Source organism: Sus scrofa, chromosome 4, assembly GCF_000003025.6.
Source record: "Sus scrofa isolate TJ Tabasco breed Duroc chromosome 4, Sscrofa11.1, whole genome shotgun sequence".
Taxonomy (NCBI): domain Eukaryota; kingdom Metazoa; phylum Chordata; class Mammalia; order Artiodactyla; family Suidae; genus Sus; species Sus scrofa.
Window position 1 is genome coordinate 18,530,451 of NC_010446.5, and position 23,118 is coordinate 18,553,568.

The 23,118-nt window shown below is 37.6% G+C and overlaps 1 protein-coding gene across 2 annotated transcripts in view; it reads right to left on the reverse strand.

The window, feature by feature from the left end:
* The window catches only part of MTBP (MDM2 binding protein), a 75,502-nt gene continuing 55,134 nt past the window's right edge, over nucleotides 2,751-23,118 (reverse strand). Inside the window, exons 17-22 of one of the 2 annotated variants that reach the window (XM_021088982.1) lie at nucleotides 20,664-20,759; nucleotides 13,466-13,732; nucleotides 10,988-11,237; nucleotides 10,177-10,290; nucleotides 6,661-6,726; nucleotides 2,751-3,496 (exon numbers count right to left, since the gene is read on the reverse strand). In XM_021088982.1, coding sequence (XP_020944641.1) covers nucleotides 3,485-3,496; nucleotides 6,661-6,726; nucleotides 10,177-10,290; nucleotides 10,988-11,237; nucleotides 13,466-13,732; nucleotides 20,664-20,759 — 805 coding nt within the window. In that variant the 3' untranslated portion in view covers nucleotides 2,751-3,484. Of the gene's footprint in view, nucleotides 3,497-4,729; nucleotides 5,430-6,660; nucleotides 6,727-10,176; nucleotides 10,291-10,987; nucleotides 11,238-13,465; nucleotides 13,733-20,663; nucleotides 20,760-23,118 lie in introns of those variants that run through there. The other variant, XM_001924836.4, reaches the window with a different exon arrangement.

Consider the following 23,118-nt stretch of genomic DNA (forward strand, 5'->3'; position numbering starts at 1 on the left):
TGGGACTTAATAAACTTAAAAGTTTCTGCACAGCAAAGGAAACCCTAAACAAAACGAAAAGACAACCCACAGAATGGGAGAACATCTTTTCAAATGAATCTACTGACAAGGGATTAATCTCCAAAATTTATAAACACCTTCCACAGCTCAATACCAAAAAAACAAACAACCCCATCAAAAATGGGCAGAAGATCTAAACAGACAATTCTCCAAAGAAGACATACAGATGGCAAAAAAAAAAAAAAACCCATGAAAAGATGTTCAACATCACTCATTATTAGAGAAATGCAAATCAAAACCACTATGAGGTATCACCTTACATCAGCCAGAATGGACATCTTCAAAGAGTCTACAAACAATAAGTGCTGTAGAGGGTGTGGAGAAAAGGGCACCCTTTGCACTGTTGGTGGGAATGTAAACTGGTGCAACCACTGTGGAAAACAGTATGGAGATTCCTTAGAAAACTAAAATTAGAATTACCTTTTGATCCAGCAATCCCACTCCTGGGCATCTATCCAGAGAAAACCATGACTCAAGAAGACACATGTACTGCAGTGTTCATTGTAGCCCTCTATACAATAGCCAAGACATGGAAACAACTTAAATGCCCACCGACCGAGGAGTGGATCAAGAAGATGTGGTACATATACAGAATGGAATATTACTCAGCCATTAAAAGGAAAGAAATAACAGCATTTTTAGCAACATGGATGGACCTAGAAATTATCATGCTAAGTGAAGTCTGTTAGACAATGAGTTACCAACATGAAATGCTATCACTTACATGTGGAATCTAAAAAAAGGACACAATGAACTTTGCAGAACAGATACTGACTCAGAGACTTTGAAAAAAACCTATGGTTTCCAAATGAGACAAGTTGGGTGGTGGGCCAATGCAATGAGGGTTTGGGATGGAGATGCTATAAAAGTTGGTTGTGATGATTGTTGTACAAGTATAATTGTAATAAAATTCACTGAGTAATAAAAATAAATAAATAAATAAATAAATAAACCTTTGTGGGACCCAAAAGGACATAATAATCAGAAGGAACTGGGCAGATAAATAATACTCTAGTGCTTCCTTTCTGTGTGCTTCTCAGAGATGCGGTTCTGGGATGCACCTTGTATCTTGAGAGGTACCCACGTGACTTAGATGCCTGCCGGGTGCCTGGCTAAATCTGGGGGCCTCAAGAAGTAGTGGCCCATGGCATCATGCATCATCAAGCCTGTTTTCCTGCTTTCCCTGCCTTCTGCCTGCTTCTCGTCTTCACCCTAGGTGCCCTGGTCTCCTAGATAAAGCATCAGCACCTAATCCTTGCTTCAGCTTTCATCTTCTAGGGAACTTGGCCTGAGATCAGTATTTGTGAATGTCACCTGATGATAGCAAAGGGGACATTAAAAGGGTGTTGGGTCTGTTTGGTTGAGAAGCAGTGGACATGTGTTATATGCTTGTACTTGTCTGAAAATCTCTGCATGGATACATTTTTAAAGAAAAGGGTTTCTTGCTATCAGTTACTGCTAGGAAATGGGACTGGGAATCACCGATATGTCTTTTTTTTTTTTTTTTTTTGCTTTTTAGGGCTGCAGCCACGGCATATGGAGGTTCCCAGGCTAGGGGTCCAACTGGAAGTACAGTTGCTTGCCTACACCACTGTCACAGCAATGCAAGATCCGAGCCGCATCTGCGACCTGCACCACAGCTCATGGCAACACTGGATCCTTAACCCACTGAGCACGGCTGGGGATTGAACCCTCAATCTCATGGTTCAAAGTCGGATTTGTTTCCACTGAGCCACGATGGGAACTCCAGCTATGTATTTAATACCCCACTAAATTACATAAACTTTAAATTTTTTTGGTAAACACTTGTGGTGTGCGGAAGTTCCTGGGCCAAGGGACTGAACCCACGCCTTAGCAGAGACCCAAACTACAGCAGTGACACCAATGGATCCTTATTCTGTTGGGCCGCCAGGAAACTCCTACATGAACTTCTTAAATATGCATTTAAAAATTCCCTTTTAAAAGAGGTTTTCCTTTTATGGGTAAATAACATTCTAATAATGGTGAATTATAATTTTAACCTGTTCATAAACTCTTAAATAAGAGAATATTTGAATATAGGACTGGAAATTGATTACTGTGTTCACCCACAGTCCTCTAAATTACACTAAATTTGATTTTACTCAGGGAAGCTTGTCTAAGACTTCAATAAAATGATTAAACCATGTCCAAGAAAGGTATGCAAACACATTTGTCTGATAACAGAAAAGCAGCAGGACCCTGTGTTTTGGGCTTTTATCCTCCATTCATTTCTCCCTTGAACATAAGACTGGCCTTTTACAGGCAAGGTGTAAGACTTGATAACTGCAAACATTGCTGAGACAATGTCATGACAAGAAGATTAAGGCAGAACTTGCAGCAACATGGATGGTCCTAGAGATCTTCATACTAAGTAAGTCAGACAGAGAAAGATAGTTGTCATAGGATATCATGATCTACAATATGCAACACATGAACTTGTCTACGAAACAGAAACAGAGTCACAGACAGAGAGAACAGACTTGAGCTTGCCAACGGGGAGGGAGTGGAGAAGGGAAGGATTGGGAGTGTGGGACTAGCAGATGCAAACTAGTATATATACGATGGATACACAACAAGATCCTACTGTTTAGCACAGGGAACTATAGTCAATACCCTGAGATGAACCATAATGGAAAATATGAAAATATATATAAGTGTATATATATATATATGTATATGCATAGCTGAATCACATTGCTGTACAGCAGAAATTAACATTATAAATCAACTATAATAACTTAAAAGAAAAAAAAAAAGTGAAGGAGAGTGAAAACTAAGGATGCCAGTGGGCACGAGACATAAGTGGGAGCTGAAGCATCATCAGGCCACCCCCAGGCACAGGCAGCCGATGGGCAAGGCCTCTAACCCTGACTCCAGTCTCAGAGATGTTGCCCATCCTGCTCGAGGACAGAGCGCTGATTCAGCCTTCACTTGGACAAGCCTTCACTTCTCTGATCTGTAAGTTTCACCTGCACAAGGAGTAAAGGAAAGACTTCCTCTCTAAGTTTTCTAGGTCTCATGAGAAAGGCCAATCCAGTCCAAAAAGAAGCTATTTCTTTTTCCTTCAAGGCGGGTCTATAAACTAAGGACTTAGTTAAGTTTTTGCAACTTTCCTTCTTGTACCTGGCCTCTCAACGAATCCTTCAAAATGAATAGAACCTAATGTTCACACAGAACAAACCACTTCACAACCTAGTGGCTTAGAACATACTATCACTATCCCATGGGTTACCTGGGCTCACTCACGTGGCTGTTTGTCGCTGGAGTATTCTGTTAGACTCGAAGATCCAAGATGCCTCACTGCAGCCGGTGCTGGCTGTCAGATGGTCACCTCCCTTCTCTTCTCTCTGGCCTCTCAGTGTCTAGTATGCTGGACCAGTTCGCCCATGTGGCTCCCTTATATTCAGGCAAGGTTCTACAAGAGCAAACCAGAAGCTGCAAGATATTCAGGGCCTAGGTTCTGGCTCACACCATGGCATTTATGCTATATTTTATTGATCAAAGCAGGTCAGATTGCCAGGCCAGATGCAAGGACTGGGGAACTAAACTCCATCTCTCTCTCTCTCTCTTTTTTTGGCTTTTTAGGACCACACCTGTGCATATGAATAAGTTCCCAGGCTAGGGGCTGATTGGGAGCTGCAGCTACCAGCCTACGCCACAGCCACAGCCACAACAACGTCAGATCCTTAACCCACTAAGTGAGGCCATGGATCGAACCTGAATCCTCATGGGTACTGGTGAGGTTCATTAACACTAAGCCACTATGGGAACGCCTAAACTGCATCTCTTGATGAGGTGAGCTCAAAGCTTTATGTCCATGTCTCACCTACTTCACTCCACTCTGGTCGCAATTCTTTTCATTTCTTTTACATACAAAATACACTTACTCTCCGCCCCCCCATTTAAACATTGGCTAAAGTCCAATATTTCATGATTTTCATCTGCTCTGATAGAGATGAGATTCTTAGGGTATGGCTTTTAAAACCCAGAATATTGTTATCTAAAAAAAAAAAACAAGTTAACTGCCACCCATACATCCAAGATGTAATGGTGAGGCAGGGACAAGATAACTGCCGCAGATACTTGCTTTCATTAATGGACTAATCACTAACTAGTCCGCAGTAATTCTGCAATCCAGCTGGGTACATGTCACCACTTCTTGCTTTCTGACCATTAATTGATGAATGAATAAACAAAATGTGGGAGATTCATACAAGGACATACTTGCTAGAACATGGATGAACCTTGAAAACCTCATGCTAAGTAAAAGAAGCCAGACACGAAAGGCCATAAAATTGTATTAGTCCACGTATATTAAATGTCCAGAATAGGCAGATCCAGAAACAGAAGGTAGCTTAGTGGTTGCCAGGGTAAACAGGAAATCACTGCTGGTAGACATGGGATCTCCATTTGGGGTGATAAAATGTTCTGGAATTAGCCAGTGGGGATGATTATACAACTTTATGGATATACTGAAACCGAAAGATTATACACTCTAAAGGGTAAATTTCATAATATGTGAATTACATCGCCATTAAAAATAAAATTTGCGTGGAGTTCCCATCGTGGCTCAGCGGAAACAAATCTGACTAGCATCCATGAGGACGCAGGTTTGATCCCTGGCCTTGCTCAGGGGGTTAAGGATCTGGCGTTGACATGAGCTGTGGTATTTTCCAGATTTTCTGCCATGGGAGAAGATTCATTCCCCCTGCCCCCCGCTGGAATCTGTACGTAGTCATTTTCATTATTATAAGACACCAGTCTTAATTGCACAATATTTGCTCCTTCTTAATTTTTGATCCCAAACAAACACCAATATCTCCAACAGTGCTGGCTCTAGGGCAGGGGTAAGGGAATATGGCTGTGTCAATTTTTTTGCCAACATCTAGTAAATCAGAGGCCATGCAATAAATCATGCTGTTACAACACATAAGAGAAGCCACAGGCAATGTCTTACTTAAGACCCAGTAATTTAAGTATGTCTAACAACAAAGACATTTACCAAGAAGTAAAGAAATATCTTCTTCTATTTATTAGAATATTTAAAATAACAAAGAGTAAAAATTTTCAAACATACACAAAATATTAACTTTAAAAATTAAAATATAGTAAAACTATAAAATAAGTATACAATTAAAAATATACATTAATTCAGCAACCTCAAAACTATATACACATATATTTATGAAATTCTTTAGAGCTGTAACACCTATTCTTTGAATAAAGTTTGAAATTTATAATTTTCAAACTAAGGTAGGAAGTAGGAAATAATAGCTCCATCCAATAATTATCCAAAGAGAATCATTCTGTTATTTCTTGCTTGCCTTTTCTAATACCCATTCAATCACCTAGGGGGGAGGAAAAATATGATTATGGTACATTTCTACTGGAAACACAAGAGACAGAAAAAGATACTGTTTAACTGCAGAAAAGAATGGTAGAAAATTTAAAACAATAAACAACACATCAAAATCTTAAAATACATATTAAAAATACACTTTACTGGGGATTACCAGTGGAGAGACGGAAGGGGGAGGGACAGGATAGGGACAGGAGATTAAGAGGAACAAACTACTATGAATAAAATAAGTGACAAGGACATACTGTATAATACAGGAATATAGCCAAGATTTTATAATAACTATAAATGAAGTATAACCTTTAAAACTGTGAATCACTATATCTGTACATGTGTAATATATAATATTGTACATCAATTATACTTCAATTAAAAAAACAGAAAATTAAGGGAATGATTATCACACACAAAATATCAGTATAGTAGTTACCTCCAGAGGTGATGGAGTGGGATATGGCAGGGAAGGGACTCTTTAGGGGCTTCCAAAGTCCCTGCAATGTTTTATTTCCCAGCCTGAATAGTGATTCCAAGGTGTTCTCTTTTATAATTGTTTTTTTTAACTGTATGTGTTTCTTTGCATATGTGTACACATATTATGTATTATATCATAATTTTTGTTTGCTTTTTTTTTTTGTCTTTGGCCATGCCCATAGCATGTGGAAATTTCTGGGCCAGGAATGGAATTTGTACCACAGTGGTGACAATGCCAGATCCTTAACCCACCAAGCCACTAGGGAACTCTAATCATAAATTTTTTAATGGAAAAAAAAACCTCCACATTTTTCTTTCTTACTGAGGAACAATTTTTGCTGAACTTCCACTGCAGAATATCATACTTTTCTCACTGGATAAATTGAAGATTCTGCTCTATTCTTCTCACCTTTATTTGAAAATATGTTTTCAAAGGACCACTAAAAAAAAAATTAAACTTTGAAAACAGCTAATCAAAAATGGATCAACTTTTCCAGTTCTCTGGATTTTTTTTTTTTTTCTTTCTTAACATCACTTTAGAAGCTCTTTTGTTAACAGAGAAACCTCTCAAATACTCCTAAACACTCTGCTTGCATAAGTCTATTATTAACTATTTTAAAGAGTGGTCACAGGGACAGAGTTGAAAAGACCACTCACTAATTCTTACTGCATGTATTACAGCATCATAGCTACCCTGAAATAAAATAGCAATTGAAATGAATGTAGTTTTGGGGGAATAATTTATTTACCTGTACAACATTGTTGTTTGCGGTTTTCTTCATTTCTTCAAACAGTCCCCTTGAAGTTTTCAGATCCTAAACATAACAAAATATAGCATCTTAAATTTGCACATTACACAGAATAAGTCATATTAAATAACTTGAGATGATCCTGAATTATTCCTTAAGTATTAATGTGGAGGGAAATAATACTAAAAAAATCAAAGTAATAGGTTATAATTTAGTTCCATCTTGAAATGTCAAAGAACTCTAACCAAAATACATACATATCTACATAAATCCATGTTGCTCTAATCTCAGACACCCAATAGCACTGATCAAACCTAAGCCCCATCCTCAACTATGAGTAGCCACTAATGCTTCATTACTCAGGAAATGAATGTACAGTTTATTCTTCAGATAAAATACCCTTCTTCTCTCTCTTTAGGGCTATTTTACTCTACCACGAAGAGGGAATGATACAGGAAACAAAACTGAAACCTCTGACTTTTAAAAAGTTAATGACTCTATCAAATTAGATTATAAAATTACAAAAAAAAATTCAGTTGCATTTTTTAGAAAACCAGTCCCTTGCTGCACTTCCAAGTTCTGCTCTCCATTGAAGGAGTCCATTTCATTCTTTCTCTTATTTATACCTTCATGTTTCTACAGAAAATGCTTATACTGATACTTCGTGACTCAATTTCATTTATTTATTTTTTTTGTGACTCAACAATTTTAGACAGTGACTCCTGTTATCAGAGACTTGGGTCTCCAACTCCTCCCCCCGCTTCTCTTCCTCTCAATAACAGCTGCACCATAATCTTTTTGATTAGGAAATAGTCCATGTTTGTATTAGTGTACCTAAGCAAATACAGTTTGGTCCTAGCTAACGCATGTATTACAGCTGTCATTTCTCTTTCATCTAATGTTTTGTTTATCCTGTGTTCAGCCACATTTGCTTAGTTTTCCATGTGCATAATTCTGCCCCCATGCCCACAATGCTATAAGAGATTAAGTGTACAGCAAAGTTCTTCAAACACTCAAGGATCCTGGATCATCTCTCATTTCAGCTTTTTTTTTTTTTTTAATTGTATTTTGTTTTTTTTTTTTAAGCTGAGGAGCCTTCTCCCACAGCCTGCTCCAATTTGGTTCAAATGCTCCTGAGGCCTCGTTCCACTCCCCAGTCTAGGTTAGTTTTTCTTTTATTTCTTGATCCAGTCCCTTGTTGTATTGGATTTCGTCTCCTCACAGATTCTTTAAACGGGTAACATGAATGTCACATTTCTTCAGACCTTTCGTGTGTGGAAGTATCTTTATCGAACCTTCATACTTGATTGCTTTCTAGACCAGGTAGAAACTACTAGGTAAATCACCTTCCCTTAGAATTTGAAGACGCTGTTCCACTGTCTTCTGCTGTATAATGTTACTGCAGGGGAGTCCGATGCCACTCTTATTCTTTATATGTAAACTACGTTCTCTCCTGGGAAGCTTTTAGGAAATGTTCTCTCTACCCCAGGAGACGTGAGGTTCCACAATGATGTGGCTTGTAGAATGTCGTCCACAAGGCTGGACAAGCTGTGTGCCCATTCCAGCAGGAGGCTTGTGTCCTGCAGTTCTAGAAGACTTTCTGTTATATTTTTGGGTTTTCTCTCCTCTTATCTCCATTTTGAAACTCCTGTTACTAGTATATTGGATCTTTTGGATTAATCCTCCTGTTTTTTTTTTATCCTGTGTTCAATGTTTTTGTCAGTAATACTCATTTCTGGTAAATTTCTTAATCTCACCTGTTCAGCCTTTCTATTGTATTGATTTTATATTTTTAATTTCAAGGTGCCTTCATGTTCTATGGTTTTTGGAAACAGTACTGTTCCAGTTTTGTGCACACAATTATCTTCTTTCTGCGACAATACCGTTTTATGAAGTTTCCTTCAGCTCTCTGTGCCTTCAGAGTTCCCTTTGTTCCTTTATATTTGGGCATCTGTTGTGTTAGAAGCTTTCCTCAAAAGTCTGCTAATTCTTGGCTGTCCAGTCATTTTAAAATGAAATAATAAAGCTCTGTCTGTACAGAGCTTGATCTTCGGTAGTATTACAAGGTAGGGTATTGAGGGGCCAGTTGGCCTTTTCCCTGTGGCCTCCAATTCCTTTTCTCTACAGACTATTTCCTGCACTGTCACAGGGGCTGGGGGAGAGAAAAATTATGTGTAATATACTTACCTGTAGTTAACATTGAGGGGGAAAGGGGTGCCGGGCAACTTGAAGGTTTCCCAGTTCATTTTGTGGATCTTAAACACGGATTTAACTCCCGTGTTTTTCACCTGGAACCTTGCCCCTGCTTTCCATGATACCTGGTGTCCCCAAGTCCTGAGCAGGTCAGAGACCAGGTCGGTTGAACTGGCTTGACTCTCACTGGTGTGCGCCAAGCAGGCATTTAGGCTGTCACTTCTTTTTTTTTTTTTTTTTTTTTTTGTCCTTTTTAGGGCCACACCTGCAGCATATGGAGGTTCCCAGGCTAGGGGTCAAATCGGAGCTATAGACACTGGCCTACGCCGGAGCCATAGCAACGCCAGATCGAGCAGTGTCTGCGACCTACACCACAGCTCATGGCAACGCCAGATTCTTAACCCACTGAGTGAGGCCAGAGATGGAACCCACAACCTCATGATTCCTAGTTAGATTCGTTTCCACTGAGCCATGACGGGAACTCTGGCTGTCACTTCTTTTACTGTGCTACACCATGCTATCATGTACAACAGTGTATAAAAACACTTCCACATTTTTTCTTTCCTCTTTTCTTAGCTTTTGTACCTTTAATATTGTTTTTCTTGAGAGAGTTGAGAAGGGAAAGAAATAGAATGCATGTGGTCAAGCTGCAGTTGTAATCAGAAACTCGCTTAAAGCTGTGAGTGTAGTTCTCTTTATATGAGAAAAATCAAATATAAAATAAACATACAGGAGTTCCCGTCGTGGCGCAGTGGTTAACGAATCCGACTAGGAACCATGAGGTTGCGGGTTCGGTCCCTGCCCTTGCTCAGTGGGTTAAGGATCCGGTGTTGCCGTGAGCTGTGGTGTAGGTTGCAGACGCGGCTCGGATCCCACCTTGCTGTGGCTCTGGAGTAGGCCGGTGGCTACAGCTCCAATTCAACCCCTGGCCTGGGAACCTCCATATGCCGCGGGAGCGGCCCAAGAAATAGCAACAACAACAACAAAAGACAAAAAGACAAAAAAAATAAAAAAATAAAAAAATAAACATACACACTCTCTCTCGGCCAAGCCTGTGGTATTCAGAAATTCTGGGGCCAGGGATCAAATCTGCCCCATAGCAGCAACATGAGCCACAGAGGTGACGCCAGGTCCTTGACCTGCTGAGCCACTGGGAAACTCTCAAATATAAAATACTTTGACTCCAATTTCTCTACCTCCATTAAAAAAAAAATTGGCAACACATTATAAGCTATCAGTGTAAAAAAGACTCAATATTATCTTGTGTCAAATAGGAATACTAGAACGTGATCTTGATGTTGCCATCAGAAGAAAGGACTGTACCTTTAGATAGAACTTGGAGATTTCAAAGAGGCGCTGGCTGCATGGAACGAAGCATTCATGATCTTCAGTAATCCTGTGTTTCTTCAGGGTTGCAGTAACTACTTCTTTCAATATCTTGAATAGAACATAACATACCACTAATTTTTCTTGGGAAAGGTACAAACATATTATTTTAGCTTTAGAGCACAGTTCTGTGAATCAAAACAACCATGCAGCACATTAAAGACAAATAAGCTCATTAAGACAACACCACCACGAAGAAAAGAGATCTGAAACTGTGACATGATCACACGTGTCACAGGATATCTGTCAGGAATATCTTAAATTAAAATCTGAATGTAAAAGGTATACACAGTAAGCATATATAGGTGTGTACTTATTTTTTTATTATGGGAAACTTTAAGCACTGTACAATAAAAAGAGTATTTTACAAGAAGCCCTTATCTTGATTTATCAATTAGCTTCAAGTAGGATCAATCTGTGGCTAATTCTGTTTCCTTTATACTCCCACCCCCTCTTCCTGTTATCCTTCTTGCACTGAATTATTTTAAAGTAAATTATAGATACCATTTCATTTCACTCATATTTTAATATGAACTTTTTTTTTTTTTGGCCCATGGCTACAGCATGAAGAAGTTCCTGGGCCAGGGAATGAATCTGTGCCACAGCAATGACCCAACCCACAGCAGTGACAATGCCCAATCCTTAACTGCTAGGCTACCAGGGAACTCCTAGACAAACATTTTAAATGAGTCAAATAAGGAAATGACTTCCTATGCAGAACTATGAGAGTCAGGAAACAAATCTTTACCCGTGTGTGTTTCTGTGATCTCGATTCCTTAGCGGGCCTTGATGTTTTTGATAGATGCGTACTTTTTTGTCCTGAATTGACCTTTGTAGCAACTTTGGGAGTTTCAGAGCTAAGAACTGAAATAGACGGACAAGTCACAGATAATGATCGCTCTGCCCGTGGCCTCCTGGATGTCACTGCGGGAGGATGAGGTTTAGTACTGCCACTTGTCTGAGAAAGAAGAGAATCCGAACTTTCAGATTTCGCAAGTCTATTGTGGGGAAAATATCAAAGACAAAGGTTAAGTGAAGCAACAATGAAGACCACTTTCTGTCCTAAATATAACAACTATAACCATTGACACATAAATCTAAGAAATCAAACAAAACTTCTTGCTACTACTGCCTTAAATAACCAATCAATATCATTTTATAGAGTTGTTCCCTTAGTTCTTCACATGAGTGATTAGAACATGGAAGGCAATAAATAACATTCTAGGATTTCCGCTAACAGGAAAAGCAATGAGCAGTATCTCTGTCCCCCTCCCCATCAATTTACAATTTCCCACATAAATCAGGGATGGTATTCTAGGTGGTGCCATTTACAAACTTGGTATTCATCTGTTAAGTACTTATACTTTTCTATTGAGATAATTTTTCGGAAGAAATCATAATAAGCATGCCTGTTGTAGCTATGCAGCTACCTGTGCAAAATAAATAACAGTGTTTTCTGTTTTGGGGGTCTTTTTTGGTTCATGTCTGCATCATGCGGAAGTTCCTGGGCCAGGAACTGAACCTGTGCCACAGCAGGGACCCAAGCCACGGCAGTGATAACACCAGATCCTTAATCGCTTAGCCATGAAGGGAACTCCTAAATAACAGTGTCACAACAAATACAAATAAAACTATAAAACTGGCTCTTGCTTCAGTCTTTCTAAAATGTTAAAATTTCCTTTTACAAGAAAAGGTCTTATATTTTCCAACGCAGCTAACTCAGCTAGGCCACAGTGTACTTTCTTTTCTGGAACATGTATCTATCAGTCACAGTCAGAAAGAAAAATATTATTACAAAATAGAGTATCCTAAATGTTAACAGATTTACTTTTTCGCTTGATTAAGTGTAAAAAGTACCATGAATTTATACAGTCTTCATGAAAATAATTTAGTAACTCCTTATCAGGGAAACAGTATTCTAATATTTTTAACTGTTCCAAAAAAGTGCTGAAAGTTTCACTTTAAGATATTTCATACTTTTTGAAAGGTTTACATACAGTAAGAATTTAAGGTTTGTTTTAGGGCTCTAAGATCTAAATTTGACAAAGGTTCTAAAGATATATAAACACGGAGTTCCCATGTAGTTCAGTGGGTTAAGGATCTAGCATTGTCACTGTTTTTACTCTACTTACGGCTATGGTGTGGGTTTGATTCCTGGCCTGGGAACCTACACACGCCACGGGCACAGCCAAAAAAAAAAAAAATCTTTATAACTTTTAAGCATAATTGTCAACTGCTCACAATACAAACAAAAAAATTCCTGGTATGAAAGAATTAATCTAAAATCTATACAGAAAGCAAGTTAAAAATATGAAGGATTAATATAAAAAAAAATCCCCATGGCTAAAATAGTCAAGATACTAATTTTATACAATAGAAATTAGAGTTTTTATTTCATAAACGTCCTATTTCTGTTCAAGCATTTAGCTATTTTATTTAGCTAGCAAATAAGTATCTAGAAAAGTTTTATTCATTTATTTATTTATACTTTTTATTTTTTCTTTTTATGGCCACACCTGTGGCATATGCAAGTTCCTGAGCTAGGGGTTGAATCAGAGCTGCAGCTGCTGGCCTACACCACAGCCATGGCAACACCAGATCTGAGCCATATCTGTGAGCTACACTGCAGCTTGCGGCAACACCGGATCCTTAACCCACTGAGTGAGACCTGGGATCGAACCAGCATCCTCATGAACACTATATCGTGTTCTTAACCCGCACAACAGGGACTCTGAAAAGTTTCATTTTTAATGCATTATTACGTAGGCTTTAAAGCTACATTTTACATGAAACATGTTATTTTACAACAGTACCTTGTGAAACCCTGATTTAAGGGGGCCAATGCAGGTAGGAAACGGTGAGAGGAAAGCTAACAGGAAAACTGTATCCCAAACCCTCTTCAGCAGAACAGCTCTTGCTTAATCTGTTAGTTAAGACTGCCAGTGTTCCATGGCTTAAAAACTTTACAATATCTCGTGCTAATGGACTGTATATTAGCATATAAAGCAAGAAACAATGTGTTTTTTCCAAGTCATTTGTCTTTATAACTTATAAGCATAACTGTCAACCGCTCGCAATACAAACAAAAAAATTCCTGGTAAGAAAGAATTAATCTAAAATCCATACAGAAGGCAAGTTTAAAATATGAAGGATTAATATGAAAAAAAAAAATTCCTCATGGCTAAAATACTGTCAAGATACTACTTTTATGCACTTAATACATCACCTTTTGAGGGGATAAAGGCAATTCAGATCTTTTGATCTCCTTTTTAATCGGGATGCTTCGGGACGGAGTTCACTTTGTAAAGCTTCTCCATCAGGGACACTTCCAGGTTCAGAGAGAACTGCAGGAGACGGAAGCGGGCTCAGCACAGCAGGTGCTGGAAAACTTTCTCGGGTGCAGGTCGTTTGAGTTTCATAACGAATAAGACGAGACTGAAGTTCAGAAAATCCCCCATCTCTTTCTAATGCTTTTCGGTCATCCAAGCAGTATCTAAACAAGAGAAAGCTCTCTAAAATTAGACTCCACAGCAGCAATGGGCTTTTCCTTGCCAATTAGGAAAGAGCAAAACATTTACTTAAAGAGTTTTTTTTTTTTTTTTTCCCTAAGGGCCACAACTGCCCTTATGGAGGTTCCCAGGCTAGAGGTCAAATTGGAGCTATAGCTGCCAGCCTACACCAGAGCCACAGCAACGCCAGATCCGAGATGCGTCTGCCAACTACACCACAGCTCACAGCAATGCCAGACTCTAAACCCACTGAACAAGGCCAGGGATTGAACCCGCAATCTCATGGTTCCTAGTCGGATTCATTTCTGCTGCGTCATGACGGGAACTCCAATTTAAAAAGTTCTTACTGAACTTCATAATATTTGTTGGAAGGTTGAGTGAATGGCCGACTTCCCTCCCAGGTTCAGTTTTTTCCAGCTGGCTATGTATGACATGGCAAAAGATTTGAAAAAAAAAGCATGAAGTACAATCTGATTCCTCTTTGACTGTTTCTTGGCAACAGATTAAGTTAATCCTCTGGCTTATTTTCAAAATAATACAGCTGCTGTTTTAATACTTTTTAAATCTCTACCAACCTGTAATTTCTCAGCATGGCTGATATGTAACAACGTGAAATGCTGACTTTTGTTAGAAAGGGCAAGTTTATTTTCAACGCAAAGATTAACAGGGTATAAAGGCATTCTAAAACTGGCTCACCAAACACAGCTCGGAACATTTTGAAATTTCCCTTTGAAACCCACTTCCACCTTATTGACTGACTGACAAATTTTCCTTCAAACACTTCAGCATTCTTATGCATCTGCTTTGTAGCTAAATCTAATTCAAGAAATCGATGAGATGTTTGCTCAGGGAATGCCTCTGAACTTAAATTCCATGTTAAGTACAATACGTGAACATATCAAGAAAATCACCAATGAGTCGTCTGACCTTGCAAAAGGAAACATAAAGGGGTTCACAGACAGGATTAAAACCTTTTTCTGTTATCTTTCCTCTTGCAACATTCTAAGAAGTTCCTTTAAGTCAGAACTTTGGATCCATAAGCTTTTAGTTCAACACTCAGAGTATTCATTACCTTGGCCTCTGACTGCCTGACGGAGGTTTTAAGGACTTTCTCTTTCCCTTGTGACACACACTTGATTTCTAAGAGTGCAGACTGGAGAGCCGGACTCCCTGGATTTAAATCTGGCTCTTCACCAATCAGCTGTATGAACTTGGCCAAACTACTTCACTTTATCTATGCTATTACTGCCTCATCTGCAAAATGAGATTCACAGCAGTTATCTCAAAGAGCGCTTGTGGGGATTCCCTGAATGGGCAGACGTGAGCACAGAACACGCAAGCAAGGCAGTCAGTGAGTGTAGGCTGCTGCCATTATCATCACCACTGTCACAGCAGCCTGATGTTCTCCCACAGCCAAGCTGACGCTATGCTGATGGTACGTGCCATAGCCAGGATTCCAACGCAGGTTGGTGACCTCGGAGTCAGACCTGCACCAATTGAGTATACATACAATCTCTCAGGTACAGTGTAAGGATCTTCTTATTCAGGGGTCAAACCATGGTGGAACGTTAGAATCATCTGCAGGGTTTCCATGAAATGCTGATGCCTGGTCTATGTGCCCAGAGTTTCTGATTTTGCTATCTGGTGTTCAACTCCGTCTGAGACATTTTTTAAAAGGCTACCGAGGTGATTCTAAAGTATAGCTAGGACTGGAAGAAATCTGTGATACAACCCAATAATTTAATTTAACAGGGGAGAAAACAGCTCCTATTTCAGAATGTTAACTACATAAAAGTGACTAGATCCGAAGTCTCTCAATTCTCTGACATTTTTCTCAAGTTTGTTGTTTAATAAAATACATTTCACTAAAAATCAGCAGCAACCCTAAGGATTACAGATGAGTCCTATTTCTGCCCTGGGTAGCTGACAGAATCTAAAATACAATTAAGAAACCATAAATGTTAAGGGAAGGTTCTAAGGAAGAGGAAATGTAACCTCTGATTAGGCTGCAGAAATTTTTTGAGAGGAAAAAAATGCAGTTGGACTCCAAATGCATATTTTTTTTTACTCTAGGATTTTGATTCTAAGATGCAGATTTTTTTCTTCCAGTTTTAACATCTCTTGATCACAGCTGCTCATGATGACGTGTCTCCAACTGAATTATGTGCACCGGGCATGTTGACTTTAATTGCTATTTAAAATGTCTTCAAAATGATTTTACTACGATTTGGCATTGAAACAAAAAGTATCTTTGTGAATAAGTAAGGAACAGAAACTGAGTAGTAGGGTGCATATTTGAAAATAGTGAAGTAAAAATTCACTGCTAAATGAATGAGTACACGTCCATATTTTCCTGCAAAACAATGACCAAATGCTTTGTGTCCGAAGAAGGAAAAACACTTGTAAGAAGATTGCTATTCTGCTATTTAGATCTGCTGTTGCTGTTATATAAGGACAAAATAGGCAAAATACTGCTTGGCAAACACCAAGTAATGCCGATGAAGGCTGGGAAACTGCTAAATCTCTTGGAATGGATGAAAGAAATTGCAGAGCAACAAGAGGCTGTGTGGCCAACTGATTGTCACAGTTTGACAGCAGAGTTCGATTTGTTGTTAAAGAAAACAGTGCATCTTACAATCAAGGGTATCTTACACTCCGGGGGTAAGTGGAGAACAAACAAGCCAACAGTCGACACATGTCATTTTGCCGTAAGAAAACACTGATTTGCACTTGAGCAGTTTATGTGTTTTTTCCAAATATTCCTTATGTCTGAGCAGAGGAATAGCTCAAGGACTCAAAGCCTTACTTACAGCAACCTAAGAAGAGAGAACTTTTTTCGCAGTTTCGTACTGACTTTAAAGTTACACATGAACTAAAAATTTGGATGTTTTTGTTTAACATGAATAGGCCCCCACGCTACATATCCAAATCTTAAAAAAAAAAAAAAAAAAAAAAGTATGTTTCTGGAATCACTGCTCACCTCTTGTAACTTTGTTAGTTTGATCTCAATGGCCCCAGCCGAAGGAGCATGAATTTACAGAAAAGAAAACAGAGTCACAGCTAAATTTGTTTATTTGCTTATGGGGGCAGGCAGTTTCACTTTTTGAAGTCCTCAAGTTCTTATGGCAACTGTTTTTTTCACATTCAGACAGACAGAAGTTTAATGTCATTGCATGTGTACATATATTGTTCCTTGTTACTCTTGAGTAGCACTGCTTTGTATACATATATCAGTTAATTTATCAATTCTATGAATGCATACCTAAGGCCAGTTTGGGGTTATTATGAATAAAATTGCTCTGTAGGGTCTTTAACAAGTCTTTTTGTGGTGTTACATTTTCATTTTTCTTAGGAAAGTGCCTAGTTTTGGAATTGCTAAGTCATAGGGTCTGAGTATGTTTAGTTTTAAAAGAAACCGACAGATCTTTTCTGAAGTAGATATATCATTTTATACTTCCACCGACAACAATGTTGAAGAGTTCTGATTATTCCATGTACTTGTCAACATGTATCAGTCTTTCATTTTAGGCATTCTGGTGGCTGTATAGAATTTTATTTCATGGATGTACTATAATTTATTTAACCAAGCCGCTACAGTTAGCCATTATTTCCCATGCTTATTTTAAATAAAACTATGAAAAATACCCTTGCATAATAACTTTCAGTATACATACTAATTTTATCATTAAGTATAATCAATTTGATGTCAGAAACACTTGCATGGCTTTTGGTAAATTGCTGAGCAGCCCCTAGACAGACTGTAATTTATACTCCAAGCTGGCTTACTCACGTCCCTTTACCACCAACACAACTTTATGTGTGCAAAGGATCCTCACTGTTGTTTCAATTTGCATTCTTAATGTGAATTTTAAAAACTGGTGAAGTAAACAACTTTGCTTGTGAATTGGCCATATGTATTTCCTTTTTGATAAACAAATGGTTTGCCAACTCTTCCATAGGGGTATTGTCTTATTTTCTTATTACTTGTAAGCCATTCTTTAGTTATAAAAAAAATGCCTTCCTATTTATGTTAAAAAAAATATTTTCCTCAACTTAATCTGTACTTTTAATCTTGTTTCTATTGATGACTGACATTGCTGTCTTAAAATGAGGAGAAATCCATCACTCTTTTCTTTTTTGGCTCCTTCCTCTGCTAGAACAGATCTTCCCCTATATTTTATGCTAGTTCTTTCCTTTCACAGCTTTTCACTTTTAATTCTTAATACAGCTGGGATTTATTTTGATATTTGGTGTGAAGTAGGAATCATTTCAGATTTATTTTTACTTGAACATTTAATCAACGTTCTTACTACTATCTACAGAACATTTTTCTTTTGCCCTCTGATTTAAAGTTCTTCTATTAGATCAAATTCTCATGTATTCTTGCTTTTCCCTTGGAATTTCTATTTATGTCCTGTCCCACACTGTAATTATAATAGCCTTATAACAAAATCCCCTGGATATATAAAATTTATCTCATTCTTTAAACAAAAGAGAGGAGACTTCTTTCCAGATAAATTATAGAATTATTTCAGCAAAAGGATTTCAGGAGAATTAACATCAATAACAAGAATCTTCTTACAGAGAAACAAAGTGTGTTTCCCCTAAGTAATCAATGTTGCTTTTCGGTCACCTAATACATGTTACTTGCAAATTTTCCCATTCTACGTTTCTTACAAGAATACTTCTAGTATTTACGATTTTATGTGCTATTTTGAATGGAATCATTTTCATCCTGTTAAAAATGGGAAATGACTAGTTTAGAGGAAAACTAGTGCCTTTTTGTGTATATTTTATCACTGGCCACCTTACAAATTCTACTACTTCTAATGGTCTTTCCGGTCTCTACTCTGCAAAACAAGAAGTAAATACAAAACATTTCTTTTGATATCCTTTTAAATACATGTAACTCTTTTAAACTCTTTGGTTTTTCTTATTTTAATGATTGGCTGGAATATAGAGAAAAATAATTAAAAAAGAAAAAAGTAGTGATAGCAGGTATCTTTTTCTTGCCCCTGAGTTTAGCAGGGAATTTAATTTTGATGCCCCAAAATAAAGTAACCAAAAATGTTTGCCTCTCGTATCAAATTTTATATAACTTTACATATTCTTTAAACAAAATACATTTTATTTAAAAGGAAACTAAACATTCCTACAATGACCTGTTGTGTAATTTTCCGTACCTTCTCAGGTGCTACTGCCACCTATCCAAAGTGCCTAGGCTACAAACCTTAAAGCAATTCTTATCTCCTTTTTCTCATCTTTAGCATCTACTTGATCTGTTATGTTCTTTAGATAGCTCTTAAGTTTGTATTCTCCTTCCTGTTTTCACTGTCTTGATAGTATTTTAGTCCTTTTACATCTCTAGCTTAAAATATTTCAACTCAACTTACCAAAAGATGAGATTTCTTTCAATTGCACAAACCCAAGCATATAATTTCATGCTTTAAAAATAATGTTTTTTCACTGCCTCAAAAAAGAAAGATCAGTCCTCCTCCCATGTCAACACTGATCTTCATGACTCTGGTCTCAGTGTAGGACAACATGCTGTGACTCTTATTCCGAAACAAAATGCTATTTCCTCTTCCGAGCATCCATACCTCTGTACTTCCTTCCTCCCACACATACCACCTTTTTGGGCAGGTCAACTCTTCATTCCCTCAAACGCAGTTCAGATGTCCTCTTTGAAATTCTCTCAAATAGTTCCTGGTATGCATTTGTCCCATGCACTAGGCAGAGTTAGATACTAGTGTTTTAATACTATTTATACTCCACTAAAATCATGTGTTTCTTTCTTTCTCCCCTACTAGGCTATATGCTGCTTCTTCTTTTTTTTTTGGTCTTTTTTTTTTGCGTTTTCTAGGGCTGCTCCCGTGGCATATGGAGGTTCCCAGGCCAGGGGTCTAATCAGAGCTGTAGCCGCCAGCCTATGCCAGAGCCACAGCGACTTGGGATCTGAGCCGAGTCTGAGACCTACACCACGGCACACAGCAATGCCGGATCCTTAACCCACTGAGCAAGGCCAGAGATCGAACCTGCAGCCTCATGGTTCCTAGTCAGATTTGTTAACCACTGCACCACGACGGGAACTCCAAGGCTATATGCTTCTTAAGGGCAGAAATAGTTATCTTAAAGTCTTTTGTATCTTTAGCCCTGACTGAATGACTGTCAGTAAAGTATCTTTAAAGTTTGTGAGAAGATTAAGTTTACCAGACAACCAAAATAGTATGTTTCAGTTGTTCGCTGATAAATTAAAAGCCGCTTCTGAGAATTTAAGGTAAAATCATGTCCTTTTCTATTTTCATTTATGGAAAATCAATAAAAAATAATGTTTTGCTTTAAGAACGTGAAATGGTTTGCAAAAAGAATTGCTAAGGTCTTGCAAATTTAACATAAAACACATTACCTCCATCATTCTACTTCTTGTCCTTGTGAAAACAGTAGATGTGCATTATCTCGGAAACTGCTAATTCTTCTAAGCAAGAGAATCCTTTGAAATTTTATTCAAACTGGTCAATTAAAATTCCATAAAAATGTACACATAATTAACATGTTGCAAATGAGAACACATTTCATCTAAGAGTTTCTGAGTGATTACAATGACTCAGGAATATTAATGTGACCAGTAGTGTAAATATACATTTCCAATGTAGGGACCAAAATAATTTTAACTAAAATATCTTGTAACTAATAATAGGATGTTTAAAAGTAAAACTGATTAATCAGCAAATAACTTTTTTTCCCAATAGAAGACAAATTATTTGCATATGTACTGCTTTGTTTGCCGATGCTCTCTGACATATTTTTGACTATTTCAATTTATATTATTTTATTACAGTTACTCTTCACATTCACATAAGATAAGCTACATTATTAACAACACATAGAAGAGTAAAGTGAAAGTAAAAAACTTACTCAATTCCATGATAATGGCACACTGAGGCTTTTTCAAAAGGTAAACCACGAAGTTTCCGAGGACTAAGTTCTGGTGTCAGAGCAAAAGTCTTTTCCCTGAAATAAAAAGTTTTCATGCGTATTTAAAATTTATTTATGACAAAAAGAAAGTTGAAGAAACTGTCTAAGGAAGGAAATCTGACTTCCTCCTCTATCACTGGATCTTACTTGGGATAAAAACCCCAAAGGAAAAGAAGGAAATCAAAGTAAGGTTAAACCCATGGGTTTTGTCACTTATATTTTCTGTGTCTCAAGTCTGTGAAGTTATGATGCTACTTATTTCACAAAACTATTCTGAGCAATGGATGAATCAAGAATAGAAAACGATCTGTTGAATTATTTGTAGAATCAAGAAGCAGCATTATTCTCCAAGGAGTTTTTTCCCTGGTGTAGTGAAATGTTCATCCATTTAGCTAAACTCTTTTTGCAGGGTAATAATTAAAGTCGAACTCAAATCTTTAGTAACACAAGTAGTATATCTCTCCTACTATATCACATGGGGCATCCAGATTTTTCTTTGCCTGGGAACGTAGTCATCTCAACACCTACTTTAAGAGTCAGCGACCTTTTAAATATCAGAGGATAAAAACACTAACTGCTGACTTCAGTTCTTCCGCTGAGGCAGGTTTCCAATCAGTAGATATGTTAGAACCAGTCATGTAGTGAACTTAAATAAAAGAAAATATTCATGCTCTACCTCTCCACACCCGGACCTGCAAGGGTACATCAAAATCTCAGGAAGAGGAAGGTCCCTGCAATTCGATTCAGCTCTCTGAGTTATTCTAGTAAGTGCCCTCCTTCTCTGTCTAAGTTGGAAGGCACTGTTCTAAGAACTGAATCATGTTCCCAAAGCTCAAAACAGGATAAATGGGAATGGGTGAATCATGTAATGGTCTTTACACAGTTCATAGGCAGAATGAAATACCAGGGACTTGAATTCAGAAGACTTAGAAACGACAAGCAGATAGTAGAGTACCAAATATAAATTTGCTATCACATTTTTCCTCCTTGGCTTTAGTAATGAAAACTGCCCATTTGCCACAGAAAATTATTGAGAGTACTATGATAAGCATTTAAAATTCTCACATTAAAATGTAAGATATATGCAAATTAAAGAATCCTAGAAACCAGGATTTATATTCTAATGCATCCATTGAGTGTTCCACATAAAGAAATGCTAAAAAATTGCAATGATCCCAGTATTTTGATGACTATTAAAGTGAATAATATTTATAATATAGAAGTGCCGAGCATTTCACTTCTTTCTTTTATGATGTTGTCTTCCATTTTTTACTTTAATCCCTGTCAGCAACTTTATTTTTCTTCAATTTTACTCACACCTTGTTCTTTCTGAAGGAAAATTTTTAATAAATGCATTTTTTCAATGTTTAACATTTCTTTAGTATATACATAGGTATCATACCTGTACTTTGTTTAGTTAATATCACATTTTGATAGTTCCTTGCAAGGGTAGACATTTAATAAGAATTCACAGATTCTTGATTCATTGCTGTGAAAGCTCATCCTTCAACTTTAACATCAATAGATACATTTGATAATGACACAGTTCCTTACTAACATCAGGGAATTATATCAAACTTTCCTAAATAAGTCACTGGTAAACTGCAGAAAGAATTAATTGTTATCTCCCCTACTACACTGCAGCTAGAAAGACATGCTGGTCAAAAAGAGTACAACTTGCAGTTCCCTGGTGGCTCAGCTGGGTCCTTAACCCACTGAGTGAGGCCAGAGATCAAACCCACAACCTCCAGGATACTAGTTGGGTTGGTAACCCACTGAGACAACGGGAACTCCCACATAATTCAGTTTTGGCAAACCCATATGACTCTGCCAATTCATGCTTAATGATCTGAAGGGGCAGTAATCCAATAACCAAATAGATGAAAATGTGTTTATAGTTTTTTCCTTTCTTGATTCCCGCAAATTATCAATTTCTCAAAGCTATGAGGAAAGGAAAATTACTCTAAAATCACAGAAATTTTATGTCATTAAGCTCATTAAGTCATCAAGACTCAGGTATTCAAAGCTGCTCTCCATCTCTCTCTAGTGAACATGCACAGGAAGGAATAAGCACTGACATTTTTGAGAGATAACTACCTTCAAATAAATCCTTTCCAAAATTTACCCTTAAATTCAATATTTGTCAAAACGAGCTTTGTAAAAGTAATCCAAATGTTCTATAATTTTTAAGCTACTTTAGAAAGTTCTCAAAACAATGGACCAACAATTAAAAAGAAACTGCGGTAGTGAATAAATTATTCAAATCCTACGAGTTTTTTTGTTTTTTGTTCTGTAGCATACAGAAATTTCCAGGCGAGGGTTGAATCAGAGCTGCAGCTGCCAGCCTACGCCACAGCCACAGCAGTTTGGGTTTCTAGCCGCATCTGTGACCCAC